At 40.4% G+C, this 26,020-nt stretch overlaps 1 protein-coding gene across 1 annotated transcript in view; it reads right to left on the reverse strand.

Annotated features, from left to right (window-relative positions):
• Window positions 1-14,902, reverse strand: part of zswim8 (zinc finger, SWIM-type containing 8) — a 42,381-nt gene extending 27,479 nt beyond the window's left edge. Inside the window, exons 1-6 of the mRNA XM_036130680.1 lie at window positions 13,407-14,902; window positions 11,782-11,935; window positions 7,261-7,355; window positions 6,782-6,954; window positions 4,079-4,186; window positions 884-965 (exon numbers count right to left, since the gene is read on the reverse strand). Of these exons, the coding sequence (XP_035986573.1) occupies window positions 884-965; window positions 4,079-4,186; window positions 6,782-6,954; window positions 7,261-7,355; window positions 11,782-11,935; window positions 13,407-13,584 (790 nt within the window). The 5' untranslated portion in view covers window positions 13,585-14,902. The remainder of the gene's footprint in view (window positions 1-883; window positions 966-4,078; window positions 4,187-6,781; window positions 6,955-7,260; window positions 7,356-11,781; window positions 11,936-13,406) is intronic.
• Between the last annotated feature and the right edge of the window lie 11,118 nt (window positions 14,903-26,020).

Genomic DNA, 26,020 nt, shown 5'->3' on the forward strand with positions numbered 1-26,020 from the left:
ACTGCACCATGCTGTAAAGCACCCGGAAAATCAGCACAAGCTTTTAATAGAGAAGGAGCACTGGCATTTTGTAGTGTCTGATGGATACAAGGTTCCAGATTCTTTAGTCCTCCATCAACATCCACACTATGAGCACAAGACTGCCCAGGTACAGATGCAAAGCGTTCCTGTCCATCTGGGACAACAGGTTCCCTTTTCAATGGAAGTCACAACAGCTCCCTGTCCAAGACACGAAGGAGCATGGGGAACCAGGTCCTGGTGAGCCATGTGGAACCAGCTAGGAGAACCCCATCAAAAGGATGCAGCAGATCCCTCTGCCGGGTGTTAGCGAGGGCGTCCATCCCCAGTAGCAGTTTTTGGCACAGGCAAACCTGGGCAGCACTTTTTTCAATCATACAGAGGGGGCGGCACGAGCGGTTAAAAAAGAAAAGAAAAAGAAACGAAAAATAATCTGCACTCCAAAAGTGTGGTGCCTCTTGCAGCTGCAGGCGCCCTGCCTGCTGTGAGAAGATGCAGCAGCACCGCACTGCACAGACGTGGACTGGCTGGAGGCTAAATGAGACGAGGACAGTTCATGATGAGCCGTTCACCTCTGGGTCTCTCAAATGGACCATGAAATGCAGCTGCGGGGGATCCACTCTACAGTGGAATTGTCTAACCAAGCTCAGAGAGTTTCATTTTTGATCCCCTTCATAGTGTCAGAATGATGTCCTCTTACTCAGGTATGTTGTCCTTTGAACCACTTCATATTATTTTATTTGGTGAATACATTTTATGCACTGCCATTGACCCAGTTTTTCCTCTTTCACAGTCCATTTTTAACTTCAAGAAAGACGTAAAAAACGTTAAAACAAATAATTCAAGTTTGTTTCTTCAGGCATACCTGGAGCTCCACACACAGTGTTGATGGCTGTAGACTGAGAAGACAGCAATTCATCCAGCAGCCGCTGGGCTGTAGGCAGGATCTAAAATCATAAGGAAAATAACATTAAATATTAGCATTTATTGAATAAGGAAGAAGTCTTAGGACTTCCATATGTCTAGAATTTTTCTTCAAAAGATTTTCCTTGTAAATTGGATGCTATCACTATTCAGTTCATTCATTGCGCCCGAGGTAGGTTTAGCAGTACTGCTGCAACACATCAAAGTAATAAATGACAACTGTAATAATCTGCTGGCATCAATTACTCAACACAGATGACCCAATCAATTTCACTTCATCCCCTTTTAATCCTATTTAACTGTGGAGGTAGTAGCTCCTTTAATAAAACTTCAAGGTGGGAGTAAGGCATCTTTTCAGCTGTCTCCATGTGTTTAGTAAAGTAACTGATGCAGCACACCGCCTGTCGTCCTCAACTGGTGAGTCTTTTGGAAAAGCCCCCAGATGAGCAAGCTATCTCCGTCTTCCCCTGTGATTAATGAATCACCAGATGCAGCTCGTCTTTGCTTATTTATTAAATGTTTTGGGAAAGAAGCCAGTCCTAATTTCTAAATAAATGAAGGTCACTTGTAAATTGCTTGATGATGTTAGTCTTTATCACTACATTTTCAGTTAAGGGTGTAATGGAAACACCACCACTCATGACATAACTAATGGGATGTACTTATCTCATTTTTAAAGTAGTGCATTCCTCAAATTATGTCAAATTACTAAATTTAGACAGACTTTACTGTGGAATCTGACCAAAAACACCTAAATGTGGTCTCTACATTTCCTCTGTGGTAAGGATCCAACACTTGAACGTCCAAACCTGAAACCAACGACTGCAGCATCTGTGCAGGTAGGTAACGTTTATTTGGCTTTTTCTCAGCGGCTTTAAAACTTCATACAATCCATGAGGGGAGTTCATGTGAGCTTCAGTGTTGCATTCAGTCCGCTTATTATCAGCGACTTTGGGCTTGTGCTTTTCTCTGAAGTCACCTGTAACTTTTGTGAGTCTCTGGTTGCAGTTTCTTGCGGTTGTTTCTGAATGTCCAGCTGCTTTTTTGGGCATTGTTTTTTTCCCCAGATAGAACCCCTTTTCTACTACGCAGCAAGAGAACAAGGCTCAACCCCAGATTTTGGGATTGTTGCAAAGCCATTAACAATACATAGGACTGTCCACCATGGCTCTATGCTCCTTTAGGAGGAGTGAATGCTGCTTGTCAAGACTCGATGCAATCTGCTGTGTTTCCTTAGATAGGGAACTTTTTGACCAATCTTGAATTGAATTTCTACGGCAGTAACTGACTATGGTTAAATACAAAGGTTTTCCGATTAAATTATCATTTTTATTGCAGTGTTTTACACTTTGTTTTTGCTCCATTTGTTAGCAAATTAAGCTATTTTGTGTGTATTTACCATAACAAGACCATGTAAATGGATGTAAAATATTGTGCATGCGCACAATGAGTGAACAAGGAGCCCATACAGATATACAATATTATAATGAGTAAATACAATCATAAGTACCTTACCTATGAAAGATAATGCCAGTAGATCTGGTTTGTAATGTGAATCTGTAGCTACAACTCCACACAGCACATGAATGAGGCATCTTCTCCAGAGTGCTCCACTACACCACTTCCAATATGACGGCAAAGTCAACATGTGATTGACCACTCAATGAGGCGTCTGTGTACACTACCGCACAACAATTTGGGTCCAAAATTTGGCAATTTTTTTTGCATTTTTAATAAAAGACACAATTTTCTTCAAATAAAATAACATTAGATTAATCATAATTACCGACTAGACATTGTCAATGTGGTTTTCTATCTATAATGGAGTGACCAGCGCAATCACCAGATCCCTGTTGAGCTGTTGTGGGAGCAGCTTGACCATATGGTGCATAAGCAGTGCCCATCAAGCCAATCCAATTTGTGGGAGGAGCTTCAGGAAGCATGGGGTGACATTTCCTCAGGTTACCTCAACAAATTGACAGCTATGCCAAAGGTCTGCAAGGCTGTAATAGCTCCAAATGGAGGAATCTTTGATGAAAGCAAAGTTTGAAGGACATAATTATTATTTGAAGCACAAATCGTTAAGTCTAACCTTGTCAATGTCTTGACAATATTTTCTATTCATTTTGCAACTCATTCGATTAGTGTGCATTTTCTTGAAAAAAAAAACATGTTTTGAGCGGTAGTGTATATGTCTGTGATGGAGCCGTGCGGGTCAGCAACATCCAGCAGAGAAGTGAAAAGAAAGAGGTAAAGTAAGATTAAACCTGTAGATCAGGCTGGTCGTTGACCCTGCAGAGCTGTTTCTTTACTGACTCTTACGATTTACTGACTCTTACAGTAGCTGCGGCAACTGTCGCTATTTTCTGAAAGCTCCACAGCACTGCCAGCCGGCAGATGGCACAGCAATGTTTATGCCTATATATGGTGATTGTGCCTGGTGCAAACTTCTTTTCAGGCTAAAAAAGAAATAAATAAACATTATCAAGCTTGGCATATATTGCTTTACTTGAAGATGAATATACAGCTTTTTGTTTTCTTTTTATGGTCAAAATACATGACTAGGACCCTTTCACAGGTCAACCTGTAGTTGGTTTGTAAATAATGAATAACTTTTCCAGAACAGCTAATCTTGGGATCTTAAGACATTTTGTTGCAAGCAATAGTCACAAGTTTCACCCACCTCTGATAACGCATCTAAAAATGTCAGAGATCAACGATTCAAAACAAATACGACTAAAAAGTGAATCTCAAAAAAGCATTAGCTGAAAACTTGACAAAAGTATGAATCAACTGAATTGTTCAGTGTCTCTTGGAGACGTCGACTTTGACTTCAGATAATGTTAATAACTAAAGGTGCTTTTTTGGACAGATCGCTAGATTTTATTCTGCCCTCCAGTTTTCTCAGATTTTATAACAACAAAAATGCCCATAATTTGCTTAATGCTACCATTCCAATCCAATTCACACAACAGCTTTGTTTAGGGTCAACAGAAAAAATAACATAAGATATTCAACAGTCGGTGTAAGAACTGGTATCAGAGGATTCCTGAGTGTACAAGGTGTGATTATACATCATCCAAATACTGTATAGTGTATTTCTAAAGAGAACCTTTGGCCTGAATGTGGGTTTTACCTGTTGAGGCAGCTCACTAATGAGGTACTGGGCAAACTTTTGGAGCTGGTCCCTCTGCAGCCTGGATAAAGACTCAGAAACTGGCGCCCTCAGACAAACTGCTGATGCCTGAAAGGGTGTGCATGGACAAATGCATACATAAAGATACATACAAATGACATGAGAACTAATCACTGTGTATTAACAGAAAGTTAAATTAAGGCATCAAGTTCAGAAACCCTGCAGACTGCCCTGTTCCTGGAATAAATTATTAATTTGATTTTGATAGGTTTGTTTTCTGTACTCCGAAAACATTTTCACCATTGGTGCACATTCAACAAGACACCCAGTGCCAATAATCTCACTTCATTTAACATCGTTTCCTGCCAATTTAAGTTTTAATAGCTGAGTTTCCATCCAATTGCCATGTGAATTTTGACCAAATGTTTAAAATGTCACGAAAAAGAAAATGTGAATTGGTTGTGTTTCTATCCGCTGGTTTGGAACGAATGAACTAGGCGGCACAAAGCGGAATTTTGTTTGAAGTTGACGTTAGACATGGCTGTAATAAACAGGAAGTACAGGTTGCAAACTAGCATGGAACCCACATTTAAAAAGAAAAGGAGAGAGGTTTTCAGGAGTGTGTTGCCATCAGGCAAGTTGTAATTGTTCTGTCATGTCAACTAGTAGTGGTTGGTGTTAATTAAAATACAATCTTATGCACGTTATTGGGATATCCGTGAGGAAACAACAGCGGATCAGTCATGTGAGGTAAAGGTTTGATTTGTCAGAACAGGCAAACGTGTTTTCTTCTTCCGTTTGGCACATTAACTCTTTTTCGGAAAATCCAAAAGCCACCTCTGACAAGCGTAAAAATGCAAAATTGAGAAAGTTATTTCGATTTTTGATCTTTACATCAGCCTTTTCTAATACAAAACTTCAAAATGTGCATAAAACAATGTTGATGGAAACACGGCAATTGTTATTATGTTTTCCCTCATCAGCGGTTAGCGCCACTAGCTTAAAATTGGATCCAGTGTTCCCTGCACAGGTCCCATACAAAGCTCAGAAAAGGTGAGGAGACATCAATACTGCAACTAGGGGTGGGCATATGAAGAAAATCTAATATCACGATATCTTTGGGCTATATCGCGATACACGATATATATCACGATATTTTCAAATAACCTTGAATAATAAATGTTTTTAGCCAAATAGTGCCTAAAGCTGCATTGGCATATCTCATATAAACGTGTCAATTTTTTTTTTTTTTGGAAAATGTATTGCAAAATAAAAATTAATTTAAAATGTTATATTTTAGCCATTTTTAACCACAGCTGTACATAGAAGCTTTTCACAAATTACAATATTGTCACATTAGAGCTCTTTCGTCATCAACACTGGTCCTTAAAACACAGAACATCCCAGCGGCCAAAAGGAACACCAAGGAAAAATCGGACACAAAATAAACCTGAAATAAAAGCTTTCTTTTGTGCTTAAGACATAAAAATTTGTATAATAAAAATGTGACAATCCCAAAAACAAAAGCTTGTATTGAGACTATAAAATCAACTGACCAGTTGCAGCTACATATTCAGAGCATCTCAAAAATATTTTCGTTGCTCTTTAGGTGCTGGAAAAATTTAAACAAACGTTTTTTTCTGTCATATGGGAATTAGCAAAAGAAGACGCCAGTTTCAACAGTTTTACGGCTGGTTTCATTGAAGTTTCCTTCGGTGTTTGGGAGGGGGGGGTCGACACGCGGAGTTTACAAGAGTTGCACTGAAAGACTTTTTAGGTGGAACAAATTTGTGCTACTGCTACCTTTTGTGGCAATGGTGTTACGCCATGTTGTGCAAATTACCGCATTTTGTTCGACATCCTTCTTGTGAAATTCAAACCACTGCCTGAAACACCCGCTATCGCCATAGTCCGCTGTCTAGACAACGCACGGGTACGTTGTTGTGTGTGCGTGTTTGCGCCAGAGCGCTTTCTGGTTTGGAGGAGGAGCGAGTCAGGCGTTCACAGAATGTGGGAGAAGCTAAACTCACAGTGAATTAAATACAACGGCTCAATCTTCCCGTGAAAATTTGCACGAAATGTTGGCGAAAAAATCATTTTCAATATTGCGCTGAGGAAAACTCGAAATACATCGAGTATATTCGATATATCGCCCACCCCTAATTGCAACTACCTTATACTTTTCAGAAATATTTTAGACTTTATTCATCAGTCACTGAGAAACATTTGACGTTAAAACATTTTTTTTATTGACCTGTATTGTCAGTGAAAGTTTTTTCTGACTTGTAATAGTGTGAGTTGTGAGCTCACAAAACAAGCAACAACTTTTCAGCTGCAGAATTAGTTTTTTCCAAATATGATGACATCCTTCACAATACGTAGAGAGAGACATTGACCTGTGCATCTTCCACTTCCAGTTGGATCTGACTCACACATTATATTTCAGAACTGCCTTGAAGCGGAATGATTTAAAATTAACTGAATTGCAAGTAATGTCACCACAATTTGATCTAATTGATTTTTTTGTAAAGATTTCTTTTCTTGTTAATGTAACTCGCAGGGTGTCTCCGTCTCTCATATTTCGGTGAACCATTAGATCTCAACAACAATCCATTTTGGGAAGGCTAGTTTTATTTAAAAATCTTTCATTATTAGGTTAATCAGATTTCAGATCTAACATATTCTTGCAGAAGACAAACTCACATTGTGGATTCGGAACAGGCAGAGAGCGACTACATGGGCGCACCATTTTGCCCCAGCGCCACAGGTACAGCTGCAGGAAGTGATGCGGCAGCGATCAAACATGACTGCCACATTGTAGGCTGCTTTAGACTGACCAGACTGACTGGACACTACAGTAGCACTGAGATGGAAGCCTGGTGAAAGAAATTGTTACAGAGAAACAAGAACGGAAAAGAAGTAGAGAAGACCACAGACTTTAGGTGAATATTATATTTGTGCAGTAAACAATGAAAGTACATCCTACTGGACAGCACTGATCCTAAATCAATTACAAGTTATCTATTCTACTATTCACACTGCTGAAGTAATAGAGGTGAATGAGGTTAATATCTTGCAGTGGACTGCAACATGGAGACTACGAGTCTGCAAGATATAAGTGTTTATAGCACACTTCAAACTCGACATGGAAGCACAGGCCTAAAAGGACTGCCTGGACGTACCGATCTGAAGGGGGTCTTTGACGGCTCTGATCCTGTACAGCTGCTCTCCACGCTGGAATTCATCTGGACTGCCATTAGCCAGACAGGAATACAACCTGCAACCGTGTTAAAGCAAACTCAGTTTGGCATGTTATCTAATCACCCATTAATTAGATTCAGTACAAAAAGAGAGCACCCATAAGCTTGAGTGAAATTATTTTCCTGTGATCCCTACTGGATGTAATATAAAGGTAAATCTGCACGTGAGGAAATTGTATTTGGGATCTTGAGTTTGAGGGTTTTATTCAGTCACAAAATACATATTTTGATAACAAATACACAAAATTGAAACAATAAAAAAAGTTAACTAAAAAAGGGCAGAAGCAAAAGCTTATATGCCCAACTCTAAAATTTGCAGCACTTTGCAAAATGCCTTTAATATTAAAGAAAAGAAAATACTAAGAGAGAAATAATGTTAAAAAGAAAAAAAATAAAGAAAAGGAAAAGTCATGTTTGACTTTATTCATTAGTTCATATAACTGGCTCAGATATATTTTCTTTTTAAATAGAAATGATGAATTACACATTTTCATACCTATGCTAATATTCCATAACTGAACTCCAAGACCAGACAAACGTTTCTGTTTTTACACCCTTATAGCTTTTGCCACAATAACCTTACAGTCATCTCTTAGGTTGCATTTTGTTTTTTGCAATACAAAATAATTCTGAACACACTCTGGCAAGTCTTTAATTTTGCTTTAAACTTTATTTGGATTATTTTATAATCAACAATATCTGTATATTTTATAACTTTTGATTCTTAAAATAATGTATTTGTGTGAACCAAGTACCCTGCTTTATTTATGACACATAGAGCTTGTTTTTCTGTAATAAAATTATAACATTGGACATTGTTTTAAAGGTGGCCCCCCACAATTCTACACAATGTGTCATATACGGAAGTTTCAGGGTACAATAAATTTTAAACAAAGCATAGTAAGAAAGCAAATCATTTGTTTTAAACATTTTTGAAATGTTTTCCTTTATGTAGTTTACTATGACCGCTAAAAACTTTGTCAAAAACTCTCTCAATTTCTCTCAAGTTTTATTTCTCTTAACACTTATTTTTTACTTCCAAAACCCATAAATTTGGTTACGTATTGAGGGACAATTTATTAACATCAAACCATGTTTTGAGTAACTTTAGTTACTTTTCTATTACAGTCAAGAGCGCATTTAATTTTTTAACCAGAGAAAACTATAGATGTATCATCTGCAAACATCATAAACTTGCATTGATTTAAAAAAAATGTCATTAGTAAAAATAATAAAGAGTTTTGGACAAATCACAGAGCCTTGTGGTATTCCACACGTTGGACGCTGTTGTCGATCTTCCAGGTAACTTTTAATCCAAGAATGTGTTGTTCCTCTTATTCCATACTTGTTCAGTTTTTCCAATAACTGTTTATGATCAATAGTATCAAATGCTTTTTTTTTTTAAATCAATGTATATACCTAATGAAAACTCATCTTTATCCATAGCAGAGGTAAACTCCTCAATCATGTCCATTACTGCATAAGTTGTTGTTTAATAAAAAAGTTTTTCCAAACTTTTTGAAAATTGTGGTAGAAGAGAAATAGGCCTATAGTTTTCCATATTTTGTTTATCACTGTTTTTGGATACACCGTATTTTTTGGACCATAAGGCGCACTAAATATTCCTCCCAAGTGTGTAATATCACTCTACCCCTCCATGTACACAGCTCTTTCCTGAGAGAGAGTTATCGTCTCTGTCAGGAGGACAGAGTAGTTGGACTACATTGCCCTGTTTCTAACATTAGGCCAAAATAAACAGAACTTTTATATTAAATTAACTTACTAGGTTTATTGCTGCTAGCGCGTACTCTGGGTGTAGGCTGCCTAAAGGCTCCCACATACTCACTGTCTGCGTATACTGGCATACTGTCTGCGTACTGTGAGCTTGGTGGACTTAGCGCTGACTGTCCGCAGACGTTTTACCCTCGATAGTCCAGCGTACTGTTGCCTACATTTCTTGTGGCAAATTCCAACAATAGGGGGTTTTCAGCTGACGTCACGCTCACGTGACTACTCAGCGCGTCCGCCATATTGGGTGGCAGTCGTTTCGCATCGTTGACCTGCATTGTATGACGCCTTAGGCAGTATTGGAAGTGAACAATGGGGAAAACGTGTTTAATGGTTGGTTGCACGGCCCGTGGAGGTGGAGATCAACGCTCTTTCTATCGCCTACCAGCCGTAATAGTGAATCAGTGCGAAAAAACAAAACAGCTCTCTGAACAACACCGTCACCTATGGCTGACACGGATATCCAGGTCCGATTTGGATGGTTTTAAGCTGGAATACGCCAGAGTCTGCGGTGCTCACTTTGTCACAGGTAATTAACTGTTAAGTATTTAAAACATGTAAGAAGAATATATTAATAATAGGGCTTGAGCGTCATGTTGACTGCCTCCGCCGCCCCTCTACTGCCTATTACTACCGCGTACTGTACTCCCTCTCAGCCGTGTTTTAATTTGATTAATTTCACCTTAACTTGATTTCAACCATGGTAAACTGTTGCTGCATTGTGGGCTGTAACAGCGCAACACATGATCGCCATGGGAAAAACATAGAAACAGATTAATTTTCCACCGCTTTCCTGCCTGGAGGCGCAACCACAGAGAACAACTGTTAGAGATAACAAAGAGTCGTCGGCCCGCTTGGATCGCGGCTGTAAGTCGACCGAACATAACTTTTCACAGTATCCCGATGTCAATGAGAGTGTGTTCTAAACCTTTGAAACACATAGCAGCTCGTTAAAAGTACATTACATGCGTGAGTCGTTGTTAGCACTGACGGTTAGCATGTGCCAGAGCCCGTCTGAGCGCAGCTTACCTTTGAACGAGTTGCTGTGTTCCCACTGTTTGCTACCGGCGCCCACCGGCGTAAATACGGTAAATACAACTTAATTTTGCACTGGTCATTGTTCTGCTTAAATAATTAAAGCCGCGAGCGGCGTCGATCGGCCCTGCAGCCAAGCGCCTTCGCGCACCGCCGGCCGTCAGCCACCGCAGAAGCATGTGACACATTTGCGTCGGATTGTTTACATTTTTACCATCTTATTAAAACTCACCCGTCCACGTATGATGGCGATTTCCTTGATGTACATAACCAGATGTGAACTGGTTGTGAGCCTCTAGACCCTTGTAAGCTCTCATTTCCTCAAGAGTGTGCAGAGGGTTTTCACCGAACACCAGGTAATGCACTATGTCGCCGTGCTCTACATTTGGCCAATCATCTGGATTACGGCTAAACAAGGCACCGTGGAGGGCATAGGAGTCCATATGGTCAATCACGGAACATTTCCTCAGATATACGTCCTTATCTGGTCGCTCTAGCGTGCTGGCGTACTTATCCATTCGCGATACGATAATACGTGTACGACAACTAGAGATAAGGAAGTGTACCACCCAATATGGCGGACCGGAAGTTGGCCAGTGACATCAGTGAAAACGCCCTATTCCCACACTTTCTGCCAGTGGGACGAAGCGGCAGAATGAATAATAAAATGTGTGATTAGCTAGCTGAGCACCTAGAGCCCTTTCTTTTCCAGCAGGCTCCCACTGCACACCTGTCAGTGAGAACAGAGAGGGACTGTGATGCTGCGCGTCCTTGTAACTGCCTGCTTGGAGAAGCTCAGTGTATCAAGCTCAGTGTCACATATAAAACTGTTTGATGGAAAGAATTCTTGCCTCTGAGAAGTTTATAGTGTGACACCGCATACGCGGTCATAAAAATTGACCTTTGCATGTACCTGTATGCGTGGAGTCCGCGCAGAGTCAGCCTTTAGTACGCCTCGAGTACTCGCGGACCTCCACGGAGTGAACTTTGCCTGAATATCTGACATTACATGAACGCACTTCTAGTTTAGACATTACAGTTAGGCAGAGTTATAGACAGCTCAGGGGTGTGATCAGGTAGTGACACAGTGTACCGTAATGCTCCGAATATCCATTCAGTGGAGCGGCTTCCTTGCTTACCAAAGTCATACTTACACATTTTACCACATTTTGAGCGCATTGTACCACATAAAATCAGTCAGTAAACACAATGGTAATCATATATAAGGCACACTGGATTATAAGACGCACCATCAATTTTTGAGAAAAATGTAAGGATTTTAAGTGCGCCTTATTGTCTGAACAATACGGTAGGTATAACTTTTGCTGTTTTCATGTGATTTGGGAAGATTCCATATTGGAAAGAGTTATTACATATGTGAGCCAGAGGCTTAGCAATAAGATGTACAACTTTTATAATAATTTCCATGTCTATAATATTTAGATCAGTTGATCTTTTGTTTGGAAATGTTCTAACCATCTAAAATCATACCAGTTTCAATAACCCAGTAGAAACATGGATTTCAAATTTATGTTTACATTGTTTTCAAAGTTATTTTTATCTTTTTTGTGAGTAATTTTTCTTGCGAGTATCTGAGCAGGAACACGTTAATTTTCTCACCTGATGTCCTCCTCATTCTCTGGGAAGCTCCAGAAGGCAATACGAAGCTGGAGCTGTTCTGGGACTGGGGGGTAGACCTTCTCCACTACCTCGAATGGGATGTGAAAAGCCACCTGCTTTGCTGATAACTCAACAAGGGGAGTCACCTGGCCATCTGAGGAATGCCACAGGAGAAAAGGAGGAGGCTTAGTCAATACACAGTGACTCAGTAGCTTCTCATCCAGGTTAAGAACAACACTGAAACTCCAGTAGAGTAAGTCGCTGTTCAGCTCCACAGCACTGCCACATGTGTGGCGGTGCTGTGGAGATGATGTGCCTCAAATGACACCCCCTGGTGTTCACAGCGTCTTTTGGCCGATTGGACCCAGTGTCCGTCTTTGACACATCAGACCTTTAAGCTGCAAAGTTGGCTGAGACTAATTGACTGGACGCAAGAACTTGATACAGCAGCGAGTTGACTTTACTCTCCCCCCTCTTTAAGAAAACACAGGGAGATTGTTAGAAGGTGTCTAAGTGTTGTGCCAAAGAAACTTAAAACTTTCTGCTAGATGTTTGGAGATCTTTCTAGTGCGTAGGGCGTATTTTTGGGTGGCCTGGAAAAGTTTTCTGTTCAAGCTGTAACATAAAGCAGAATAATGCATCCAAGAGCAACTCCTAAAGTGGCCTGGGAATAAAAAAAAATTACATTTTTATTTTGTCATTACAATTGTACATTCCAACAAAATTTGTCTTGTGCATTGGACCCATCCCTCAGGGAGCAATGGGCAGCTTTTACAGCGTTCGGGGAGCATTCTGGGGTTAAGGGTCATGCTCAGGGGAACCAGAGTGGCAGGTCACATAATTAGAATATCATGATTTTTTTTTCAGTAACTCCATTCAAAAAGTGAAACTTGTATATTATATTAATTCATTACACACATCCATCCATTTTCTAACACGTCTATCCCTTTAAAGGGTTGCGAGGGGAGCTGGTACCTATCTCCAGCTGTCAATGGGGGAGAGGCGGGGTACACCCTGGACAGGTCGCCAGTCTATCACAGTCATTACACAGACTGATATATTTCAAGTGTTTATTTCTTTTAATGTTGATCATTATAACTAACAACTAATGAAAACCCAAAATTCAGTCTCTCAGAATATTAACACTATGTGTGTGTATATATATATATATATATATATATATATATATATATATATATATATATATATATATATATATATATATATATATATATATATATATATAGAAAAGCAAATACCACATAGCTAACACCCACCCCCTTCCAAAACACATTGGAAGCTGATGTAGATAAACATGGGTCGTATATATATCAGCCTAGTTTTACTTATGGGACTGATACTGATGCTAAAACAAAAAAAAGATCCAAAATATGCTGATACCGACGTTGGTGAAGATTCTTAGTCATCCAGGTCATGATCAATCATCATCATGATAAATTTTGAACTGAGAAAGCTTCCTACATGGGAAGCAAAACGTCTTCAGCTTCAGAATAAAAGTCCAGTTGTTTTATTTTTTTAACCTTTTTTGGGGTGGGCTGATACCCATGTTATTGCACGTATTTTACACATCTAAAGATAATAGTGTTAATAAGTGTTTCTCCAACCTTTAATCTTGACAGTCGGGGAGTTGGGCCCAGCAGACTGTTTTCTCCATCCTCTCCAGTTCTGACAGAGGCTCTCGGCCTCAGAGATGAAGGAGCACAGGGAGTCTTCTTCAAACCTGTCCGAGTCTTCGAAGGAGAACCTCTCCCCATCCTCCCACTCAGCAAACATCAGTTCCATTACATCAACCTTCCTGAATGCTTTAGAACGTAGATGGATGTAGCGTTACGCTGCGCTGGGAAATCCAGAGAACAGTGACCCACACGCAGCTTCAAACCCGTGAAGGAGCCCCACTAGCTACCAAAGCACAGCCTGAGAGGTCACCAATGGGCCCAGAACACAGCTACATAACACAAAGCTGGGGATGTTGTGCTCAATCTGCTAAACTAAAATGTATTTAGAATAACAACAAACCACACTCACAATCTATCAGTAAGTAAACTAAAGAGTCACTTTATAAAGACCTAGGTTCATTGCACTCCGGGAAGAATAGAGGTACCTTTATTGTCCCACAGTGGGGACAATAAAGGTATTATTGGGGTTTAGTGCACAGACAGCTGCTGCCTCAACAATGCCAGTTCACACTCCCCAGGAGTGATCTCTTACTTTTAAGGGAGCCTTTCAATCCCCCAGCAGGAATAAAGCTAGAACTCCATTCTAATGGAACCAGAAAGTTGTTTTCCTTCATCCCCTCTATTCAGCCAATCAGCTGCGCTATGCTAACAGAAGACAAGCCGGTTTGTGTCAGCCAGCGGTGTCATGACCGGTAACTTAGACATATGGGGTATTTAGGTTCAGAACAGCCTAACGCTATGCAGTAGTCCGCAGCTGTGTTACTAGGCAGCTAAAGAAAAATAACTGTACCGCGTTAGCTCGAACGACATTTCACGCTGAGAAATGGAAACATGGATCGCACAAACAAACGCCACCCCCCAAAGACAGCTACAGTGATCCTACATGTAGTTTGCAGCAGTTTGTTTCTGTTTCTCTGGGTTTTCTTCACTTCAGCCCTGACCCCGTAGCTTAGCTGTGTACGTTAGCAGCTGAATGCTAACCCAGCGGTCGGCTAACTAAAGCTAGCTAGCTGTTTGTTTACAGCCCACGGTTCTGCTGCACACTCTGCCCTGCACCGACCGGAAGCCCCTTCATGCAGCCGCTCTCCTAAAACAACACGGTTACATCTGATCCATATTCCGATATTAATCCATTTTTTGCTTCTCAGTCTTTGTTAACGCTGTTAGAGATTTTTGTGTCGAACGTTAACAGCTGGTATATTTCTCCGTCAGAACTGCTCCTTCCAAATTCCTTCACGGTTTCCTCTGGTTGTCCTCGCCTTTTAAAACCCGTCTGTCACCTTCGAATGACACGACCTCCTGCTTATTTTCTGTTGTGTCTTTTGTGAAAGCTTTCGCTCCGTATCCGTCTGCCGGGGGAAGATGGCTCACCTTTTTTTTCAGCTCTTCCTCCATCAGCTGATCCCAGCTTCCGGCTGCCAGCTAAACCCGTTCACCCTGACTGAGTGATGCTGAGAAGAGGAGGCCTTCTACTGACTTAAACCTGCATGCAGAAACTTAGAACCTCCAGAGAAAATTATTTCGAACAATTTGTATGTTTAAAAGGTAAATTTTCTGTCTTTTTTTTATTAAATGTTATTTTTCTGTGCTAACATTGAAGGCAATGTCTTTCGTGTATCAGATCACTATTTGCTTCCACTGTCATCTTGTGATGTGGCTTTTTAAAACTGTAATTTATTTACTTATTTATTTATGTATTTATTTGTTCTATTCTTCATTTCTGTGTTTTCAGGCTCAACGATACCTTTATGTGCTTGTTTCTGTTCATTTATATATCATTTTTTTATTAGTGAGACCCCAATCAGAATGCTACAGTAAAGTGAATTTAAAATAAATTTTACTGTTATGAACAAGTTATACAATATATCACAATAACAAAAAAAATTCATTCATATCGGAATCACATTTGTTATTTAAAAATTATTTTCAGAAAAAAACAGCTAGTAAGTGTCAAAATCTCCATGTTTAATTAAAAGCGGTCAGTTTTCAACCTATCAAAATTAATTCCTGTCTGTTGCTAGGTAGAAAAACAGCTTTCTATCGCCTCTGTGATTGGCAATGCCACTGAAAATCATCATCATGAACATGTGACCCATAAACGGCCCTGCAAAGTCAATGTGAAGGCTTTTCCAAACCTCTCCAGGAAACTCCCAGGGGTGGAGTGGGACTTGGCATGGCGCACACTGCTCCATTTGTCACCTGTCACACTGCTTACAGGTCTCCTCAAAGTTCATGTCTACATTTGGCCACCAAACATATTGTCTTGCGATCACTTTCATCTTTACCAGGCCTGGGTGTCACTGTGGATCACACTAAGCACTGCTCTTCTCAGCTTTGTAGGAACCACAACACTGGTCCCCCCATAGCACACAGCACTGCTTCTCCCTCTTTTGATAGTACACCTTCAGTTCCTCTGATACTTCTCTTGGCCAACCTTCCATGATGTGTCTGTGAAGCCTCGATAGCTCTGCATCCTGACAATCCTGGCAAGATTAGTGCATTTAAGTATGTGGTCATTGTCCCTGTTCCCGTGTCCTTAGTCTCAGGCAGTGGAATACGAGACAGACCATCTGTGCTACCATGTTCCTCTGATCGGCGGTAGATAATGTGATAATTGTAGGGGGATAATATAATAGCCCATCTCTGTATGCATACTGCTGCCATTGTTGGAAGTCCTTTATGCTCCCCAAACAGCGTGAGCAAAAGTTTGTGGTCAGTGATCAGGGTGAACTTCCTCCTCCACAGATATTGATGGAATTTCTTCACTCCATACACCAGGCTCAATGCCTCCTTTTCTACCTGTAAATAGTTTTTCTCCGGTGGTGAGAGTGTACGAGAAGCATAGGCTATTGGAAGCTCTTATACATCAAGCGTTGTATGTTGAATAACACCCTCAATTCCGTATGCTGAAGCATCACAAGCAAGAGAAAGCGGAAGGTTTGGATCATAATGAACCAACACTTTATCACTGGTAAATATCTCTTTGCACTTTTCAATAGCGCTCTGTTCCACCTTACTCCACTTCCATCTTGCTTGGTCTTTCAAATGCCTGTGCAGTGGAGCTAAGACAGTGCTTTGCTGTGGTAAAAAGTGTCCACAGTAGTTCACTAGTCCAGGAAAAGCTCTGAGCTCCTTGATGTTTGTAGGTGTTGTAGCATCATTGTACAGTTCTGACCGTGTCTTTGGAAGGGTATACTCCGTTTTTCATCCAACACGTGACCCAGGTACTCAATTTGTGTTTTCCCGAAGTCACACTGATTTTTTTTTACTCTCAGGCTATTTTCTTGCAGCTGCTGTATAACTTTTTCTGGATTCACCAGATGCATGGCCATCCTAAGGAGGTCATTCAAGTAAACCACACCTGAAATCCTTCATCACATTCTCCATAATCCTTTGGAAAATACTGACAGCAGACTTAATACTAGTGTTGCGCCGATGCCATTTTTTGGCGCCGATACCGATACCCGATACCAGGCTGTGCAGTATCGGCCGATACCGATACCGATACCATACCGATACCATTACTTTGAAAATTATGTGTGTGTGTATATATGAAGAACAGCATACTACTTGGATGTAAAATAATTGCTATCATGGCTTTGTCAAGCTACTACCTTAATAAAGCAGGAAAAAAGACTAATACAAAGTGAATCCAATAGAACTAGTGAGTGTCGGGAGAGAGATGGCAACGTTCAAGTGACATACAAACATCAAAATGGTATCTGTGACCTATTTATTGGTACTCGCCGATACCGATACCACCATTTTAGTGCGGTATCGGTGCCCTGGCCGATACTGGTATCGGTACAACACTACTTAATACCAAAGCTTTAATTGCTAAAGGCAAGACACGGGCCTTGTGGAATTTTGGTACTGCTTCAGGTTTCACAGAAATGGTGACTTTAATTTGCCCAACTCATCCTTGAAAAATTCATCATATTTATCCAACACATCTTGAATTGACTTAGGCTTTGTTGAAGGATGAATTGTGCCTTCTGTGACCTTTTTTTAAAATAATTTTCCAGTTCAGTCTGATTTGGTCCAACCATTCTCTCCCACACAGCGAAGGACCTCCCCCGGCCACCACTAATAGCTGTAACTCTGACTCATTTCCAGAAATCAGTTAACCAAAAAACTGTAATGAATAGCACTGGTGAACCCAATATTCAGCTGGACACAGAGTAATGCTTTAAAAGGTTTATTGAAAGGGATGAATAGTGACTAATGGTGATGCAGGCAGGGCAGACAGAAACAGACTTGACTGATGAGTAGTGGCTGATGAGACAGGCAGGCATGTAGAACCAGACTTGATCAGGTGTAGAAGGCCGTGGCAGACAAGAACCAGGGATAAAAGCATAAGCTCACCAGAACAAGCGATGTGGGCCGAGGAACCACCAGTACGGGCAGCTGGAACTCACGGGAAGACAGAACAGACTTGTGCTGCACACAGACACAGGCAGCATACAACAGTTAGGGCTGAACACAAACAGGCCAGAAGAGTCCAACTGGCTGGGCACACTGAAGATGGTAGAGACACGGCAGCAGAGCTCACGAAGCAAGACGAGACGTTCTGGCAGGGATGAGTTGGCTGAGGCAAGTACATGTAGACAGGGGAACAGGTGAGCAGAGTTGGCAGTATTTAATGGCAGCAGGTGGAGCTTATCTGAGCTGATTGGATGGTGACAGAACTGATATGCTGGTGACTGGTGGCTGAGAGATGACAGAACTGTGAAGGCTGATCAGTCCCAAAACAAAGACAAAAGTCCAAAATTGTTTCAAAACTGCCCTTTTACTGGGATGATTATGGCTGCCCTCCAGTGGTACATGTGTGAAAATGACTGCTCAGAAACATTCTCTGAAATGATGCTGACTCCTGGTCCTGTGTCAATTTCCATCTGCACTTTTTGTCCATGTATGTCAAAGATGGCTCAGTATGGCCGTTGGCCAGCCCCACTTGCATTGAACACAGAAAACATCAGACCTTCATCTTCCATCTTGTAAATAACCTGTCATCTTCCCCTCTTTTTGCTTGTTTCTCAACGCCATGTGCTCGACGTAGGCAGTCCACGCTTCCTGTTCTGGTTTAAACATGTCGGGTCTTTGGGAAAAGTATGCAATGTCCACCGCGTAACCGATTTTCGCCAATTATGTGGTGTCCTTAACTAATGAGGCGTAGCACGCCTTTTATCACTTTAATGCTATGACTTCAGGAGCGGCGTGACAATCTTAACATAGGGGCTACAGCAGTTTAACAATATTACATAAAACCATAGAGCTTCACCTACCCAGTATGGTGGCCCTGTAGGGTCAAACTGAATGCAAATGAATACAGTATTGAAACACTACACAAGACAAGGCAGGTTTATTTATGTAGCACTTTTCAGTGGCAGGACAATTCAAAGCTCTGTAGAGTACTGATTGTGTCAGTTGAGGAAAAATGTATGAGTCCATGTGGGCTTATTGGGCTGAGCATGGACCGGAGAGCTGTTGAAATATGGGCATATCAGAGCAAGTGTACAAACAACAGAAACTTTTTTCAACATCGCACTTTAAACGCAAGCTCACAAATGGTGATATAACAAGACAGTGGCTGCTTTACTCATTATCTCCCAGAGCGGTGTGTTGTTTTGTATGTTGCATTTTCAGCAATGGTAAAAGTCTGTCAAGCTTTGGAGCAGGTTTTAGTGACTGGCAGCCTGCCATGGAATGCATGAGGTTTGGTATTATTGCTGGTTATTCCTGTTAAACCTAAATTCTGCTGTGTTGCCTGCTCTGTCTTCTAGGAACGTCAGATTTTCTTCATTTCCATGTTGTGTCTGACCAGCAAAGAACTACTTTTTTCATATTTGTTCCCTTTTTTCTTGTGAATAAGTGGTTTGTAATCAAGCTCTGTGTAATGATAACTTTATTTCCACTTGTAAAGGATTTATTAATGCTACGTTATTTTTGCACATATTTATCTTGTTCATAGTGTCAGGGTACCCAGGGGTTTGATTACATTTTGTAGCTCCCTGGGGATCCTGCAGTTTGTTTATGTTTTGCGATTCTGTATTGTTCCTCCTTAGATTCTGTTTTTTATCATTTGTTTTTTGTTGAGTATGTATGTGTATAGTGTATTCTGGTATCTGTTAGGTTCAGTTCTCGTTTAGTTAGCTTCTGTTCTTTGTTATTTTAGTAGTTCTGTTAGATCTTTATTTTCTGATTCCCTTTCCTTAGTCTAGAAAGCAGCAGGAGGCTGAAACTCTGCATCCACTAGCATGATTAATCTCAATGTGTTGTTGAGAGATCAGTTCATAAAGCCTTTTTCATATTGTCCCCTTTGGCAAGCAGGTTAAAAGTTTGTGTGCGAGAAACCTGCAGCTACTCTACTCGATGTTAGCCCTGAAGCTAAGGTGAGGTAGTTCTTGGTCACTCAGTACTGTCACTTGTGTTTCAGCATGCTTTTTATGTTACAATCCCCAGGTGTTAGGCTTGTTTGTTCTTCAGTTAGATTCTGTTCATTGTTCTCCCTCTCCCTCTGGTCAGCCTTCATAACTTCCACCTGTGCTTTCATTATCACCCGATTAACTCCACCCGTTCCTCATGATTTCACTCTCCATCTTCTCCCAGTATTTAAAATTTTTGGTTTAATGTTCACATTGTACCTCCTCCCGTTGTTTCCAGGTCAATGTTCCATGTCTTGGCTCCCTGATGTGAGGGTTGCTGTTTTTCAATTTTCATCAATTACCACCTTGGCCTCTACTAGGCTCTGCATTTGGGTTATGGTTATTCATCTACAAAACCTGACGATCCAGAGCTATTCTCAGGCTACTCCAAGGGACAGAGATCAGAGCTAAGGGATATGCACGAAATGTTGGCAGTTAGACCAACTCACACAGAGCATTGCCTTGCTCCGCCAACATAGCCGTCCCTCTCAGAATATCCCTGTGGTCTGGAGACAGTACCAACAGCCAGGTCTTTGTGCCAGGGAGTGTGATGCTATAAATGTTCCTTCTCATCCTTACTCACACGCCCCTCAGCAGTCCTCTTGCACCCAGCCTCACAACTCTGCAGTCTCGGGAAACTAGCTCCCACTAATTGATCAGTTTTCTCACACTATCCAGTTTGCCCCAATGGATCAGGTCTGTCCATAGGTTTCCCTGCTTCTCCTGCCCTAGTCCATGTGGTCCAAGGTATGGTCAAGGTACCAATTTCATTTATATTTTCTGTATAGTGACCTTGATTGTCCAGAAAGGCGCTGTTAAATAAAATGTATTATCATCCAGCTACTTGATGCTAAGATGATCAGAGAGAGAGCAGCAGCCCCTACATATCCCCCTTTGTGCTGGTCAGAAAGAAAGATGGACATCTCAGGATGTGCATGGACTACAAGCAGCTTAAAAGCAAAAGACACAAAGAAGCCTTTCCACTATCACGCATTTAGGACAGAAAACAAAAAGTTAAAAGCTGAAATGACAACAAGTAATGCAAAATGGAGAACAATAGGAGATCTCAGCAGTGTGAGAGAAATAGGCCCTGATGTCCTCCAGCAGCCTAAGCCTATAGCAGCATAACTATAGAGGTAGCTCAGGGTAACATGAGCCACTCTAACTATAAACTTTGTCAAAAAGGAAAGTTTTAAGCTTAGTGTTAAAAGTAGACAGGGTGTCTGCCTCACGGACCAAAACTGGGAGTTGGTTCCACAGGAGAGGAGCCTGATAGCTAAAGGATCTGCCTCCCATTCTACTTTTAGAGACTCTAGGAACCACCAGCAGACCTGCAGTCTGAGAGCGAAGTGCTCTGTTAGGAACATACGGGGTAATCAGAGCTCTGATATATGATGGAGCTTGATTATTAAGGGCTTTATATGTTAGAAGAAGGATTTTAAATTACATTCTTGATTTAACAGAAAGCCAATGAAGGGATCTGATGAATTCTGATGAAAATCTGTTGATTTTCATCAGAATTCTTGCTGCAGCATTTTGGATCAGCTGAAAACTTCAAACTACATTTTGTGGACTTCCTGATAGTAAAATATTACAATAGTCCAGCCTTGAAGTAACAAATGACAGGACTAGTTTTTCAGCATCACCCCTGGACAGAATATTTCTAAATAAATGTATTCTAAACAGCCCTGCGACATACTGGGGACCTGTCCAGGGTGTTCCCCTCTCTCCCATTGAATGCTGGAGATAGGCACCAGCACCCCTCGCAACCCCAACAAGGGACAAGTGTGATGGAACATGGATGGATGGATGGATGGATGTATTATAAACAACTAAATTTAAACAAAAATATTAATACAACAAATAAGTAAATAAATAAAAATTAACCAAATAATCTAAATTCTAAAACGTAACAAAAACAGAGAAATAACTCTAACAATATATTTATGCTTGTGGTTGTAATGTAACAATTTGTAGACTAGCTCAAGGGGCATGAGTACTTTTGCAAGCCACTATATAGACCCCTTTCACTTATCTTTCAGTTAGGGAAAACAATGGAGAGAATTGTAATAGGCTGATATACTGTTTGAAAACCAAAAACATACTTCTGCCATTATCAAAGTGCTTTTCGGAGAGGTAGAAATACAATGGATGCAGTGCTGTTTGGAGTCAGAAGCAAAAAAAAAGATTAAAAAAAATACAGAAATTGTGGTAATGATGAAAAAGAAAAAGCTTATGATATGTTATGGAAGGTGGGGTTGATAATAAAGATGAATAAACTGGGTATTGGGGTAAGCTTCATAATTGGGTATTAGATTTTTTTGTTTAAAATGAAGAGTTGGTGGTAAATATTCTAGTTTGTATGAAATTAAGAAGGGTACTTCACAACGAATGTATGGAGTCCTATTGGCTTTAGTATAATGATAAATGACATTTTAATCAGATTGATAGTAATAGGATAGTAAACAGATAGTAAAAATAAATTCACTTTTTGCAGATGATGGGGCTCTTTGGACACAGGGACGTAATCTACAGTTTTTGGTGGTGGAAGAATGGGTTAATAAACGGGGTTTCAGAATGTCAGTTACAAAGACAAAACTGATTTATTTTTCAAAGCAGCATAAAGCCGTTTAGTTAATGCTGTGTGAAAAAACTATTGAACAAGTGAGTGCTGTAAGATTTCTGGGAGTTACCTTTGATAAGAAAATTAAATGGAATCAGCATATAGAATCAGTTAGAAATAAATGTAAAAAGTAAATACCTTGTTGAGACGTCTCTCTGGACAGGATTAGGGGGCAGCGAGAGGAGCGTTGATGGTGATTTATCAGGCTTTCATTAGACCAATCCTGGACTATGGTTGTGTAGCAGACATGTCAGCTGCTCGGTCATTTAACTAACCTTGATAGAGAACAACCTCAAGGGTTGCATATATGCTGTGGAGCTTTTAGGACATCTCCTGTAGCGGCCTTACAGTTTGAGACTGGAAAACCTCTGAGGCTAAGACAATTGAAATTAAGATATCCAATATGTAAGTAATTTACATATTGGATAACTTAACAGGGACATAATGATAAACGTCCAGTAAAGGCTACATTGAAGGATTGTTAGCAAGATCAGGAGTCTAATTATAGGAGTTTTGGATGGGTGGGGGCACAGTTTGGGTACAGTTCAACAGTTCCATGTTCTCCAGTCTTACAATGGCTATTTATACATCCAGTAGTCAGTTTACAGTTACAACAGCAGTTGATGAGGAAAAAAATAAGTATTTCAAAATGGGTAATGGCTCAAAGTTACTTAGAGTAATTTGAAGAGAACCTTATGTTGTACACGGACGGTTCTAAAGATCCAAATAGTGAAAGGACAGGGGTTGCAGTATATAAATACCACAACATAATGTAATGATTAACAGAAGAACATCAGATTATCTTGCAGTGTATAGTGTTAACATGGTTGCTATCATAATAGCACTTAATTGGTTGCTTGTTAGCAACATCGTAGCCATTAAGAAAGCAGTTATCAAATCAGATAGTCATGCAACATTGTCAAATATTAAATCAGGTAAATCATGTGTCATGATTTGTCTTCATGAACCCGGACAGAGTACACAAACACAGAGCTGATGTTGAGAGTTTATTGCAAAGAGGGAGGTGGAAGGTGAAAACCAGAGTCAGTTACCGGGCTGGAGTTGATGAGTTGCAGGAGCAGGCTGACTGGAGAAAACAAAAGTAATGAAGCACTGGGGTGACAGATGTTCCAGCAGCAAAGTAGTAAACAGGCGTGGAGTGCGTGGAGGTTGCAGGTGGAGATTGCAGACGACCCAGCGACCAGGAACAAACTGAGCAGAGTATTTAAAGAGGGGTGAGCAGGTGGAGCCAGTCACAGGTGATTGCAGCCTGACAGGTGATCCTGATCAGGCTGCGCTGGGAAGGAGGAGGCAGGAACTACTAAAAATGCAGCCACCAGGCTGCATCATGACACATGCAGAATGGATTTTTTTATACAAACTACAATGCATAATGTTTTAATTATATAACAACTATATCTGAGTTCTATTTATTTGGATCCCTGCTCATTGAACCATTAAGGGAAATGAAAAGGCTGATGTACTAGCGAAGCAGGCCATGAAGATGGAGGGTATCAATATAAACATCCTAATGTGCAAAGCTGAGGGAAGATTTATGGTTCAGGAAAGGATCATGAAGATATTGCAAGATCAACGGGAGAGTTGGGAAAACTGCTGGACATCTGTATCAGATACAAGTGAATGTTGGGGGTCATGGGTGGAGGATGGGAGTCAGAGAGAGGGGACAGTGATAACTTGACTTGGGATTGGTCATTCAGATCTCTGTACATAATAGGAAAACATCTGAGGGGAACATGTAGCTATTGCAGTCAATTAGAAACAGTTGAACATATTTTATTAGAATGTAATAAGTAAACGAGAGGATGAAAATATCTGGAATCATTACCAAGAAGATAATGAAAAGTTCTTACTTTAGGTAATGTATTAGGAGACACATCTATAAATCTTAACAAAACAAGTGATGAGATTTATTTCAAATACTGGGTTATTTAACAATATTTAGTTTATTATTATAACAAGTTCCCTTTGATTATCTATGATGCCCACACTCCAATGTGATAGATGGCAGTAAATCCATCTTTTAGCTAGTTTGCTAACCACCAGATACACTTAGTCTAGAAGAAGCAGAAGAAGAAGTCTCTGACAGAGTCTTGAAAGTGAGGATTGTTAAACATTCGGTAAAGTTATACTTTTGTCCTGGTTTCACAAATAAAGAAATAGAAAGTCTTTTAGCACATCAGCATCAAATCATCTCGCAACCCCCCAGGGGTTCCGATTCCCCACTTTGGGAACCCTGCTCTAGACACCTCTGGCAATCTCCACCTAACGGTTCTGACCCCTGATCAGATTCTGAGTTGGAGCCCTCAGACCCATGGATATGTTCCTGCACAACCTCCTGGACACTGAGAAGGTTAGTGGCTTTTATTCAGTGCACTGTCACTTTCACTGAGTTATTCACAGTCACTAACGTTTTTCATGTGCTCTGGTGGTTTCTTGACATAGCTCGCTTTGATTATTTGAATTAATCATTGTTTTACCACTCCTATTGTCTGGCTGAATTATTAGGTCCCCAGTGTGAGCATTACACCTCACTAACCCTAACATTTGTCACGTTAGGAGCTCTCTTAAGGAGTAAGATCTTTCGAGAATAACTTTTATCTTACAGAGGTAAAATTCTAAAAACAATCTTAGTATTCTGGAAAGTCTCATATTTTTCCTAAAATGACGTCACTAAAACTACTACTACTTTTAGTCTAGGGATTCTATGTGAATACAAGCACAGAAGGATAATAGTTCCATGTTTTACTAGTAGTTATTGTTGACAGCTTCCTTTAAAGAAATCAAGTGCATGTGTCCTTTAACATCTTTTATTTTCCTCTTTTTGTTTATTATCAGCTGTATTAAATATTGTAAGATATATCTTGAAGTGTACTTTTTTTTTTTTACAAAGCCATTATGACATGTGATTAGTTCATACCTAGATCATAAACTGATGAATCTGTTTATTCAGACAGTAATTGATATGCAACAAGTAGGCTAAAAGAATTGGTAAATGTTTTTATTTTATTCTGTGATGATTAACCAATATTGCAAATGTGATTTGTTTGGTGGGAAATAATAAAATCATCTTTGGTTTTGTTTTCCACAGGACTTGGCTTCATGAAAAGCCATCTGAAGGACCTGTTGTAGCTGCTTGGAGTTTGAGAGGATTGGTCTTCTTGATGCTGGAAACAAAGCCCTCCTCATCTGAAGAATGAGACGTGTCAACCTACCAGCCCAGCCCAGCTGATACTATGGATCTCCTTAAATCTTTTCCAGCAGTCTACAGTTTCTCTCTGAAGCTTAACACCCCTGCCTGCCTCAGCTGCATGTATGTATTTTCATTTCCAGGAGAGTCTTTTTTTATGCAGGTATCTTTACTTGTACTTTAGTAAAGAATGTTATTGACACCTCTGGGCACAGGATGTAGAAGTTTATGAAGACCTGAGTAGAAAGTCCAGTCCATTACAGTTTCCTGAGAAAGGTAAGCCGTT

Source organism: Fundulus heteroclitus, unplaced genomic scaffold, assembly GCF_011125445.2.
Source record: "Fundulus heteroclitus isolate FHET01 unplaced genomic scaffold, MU-UCD_Fhet_4.1 scaffold_37, whole genome shotgun sequence".
Classification (NCBI taxonomy): Eukaryota; Metazoa; Chordata; class Actinopteri; order Cyprinodontiformes; family Fundulidae; genus Fundulus; species Fundulus heteroclitus.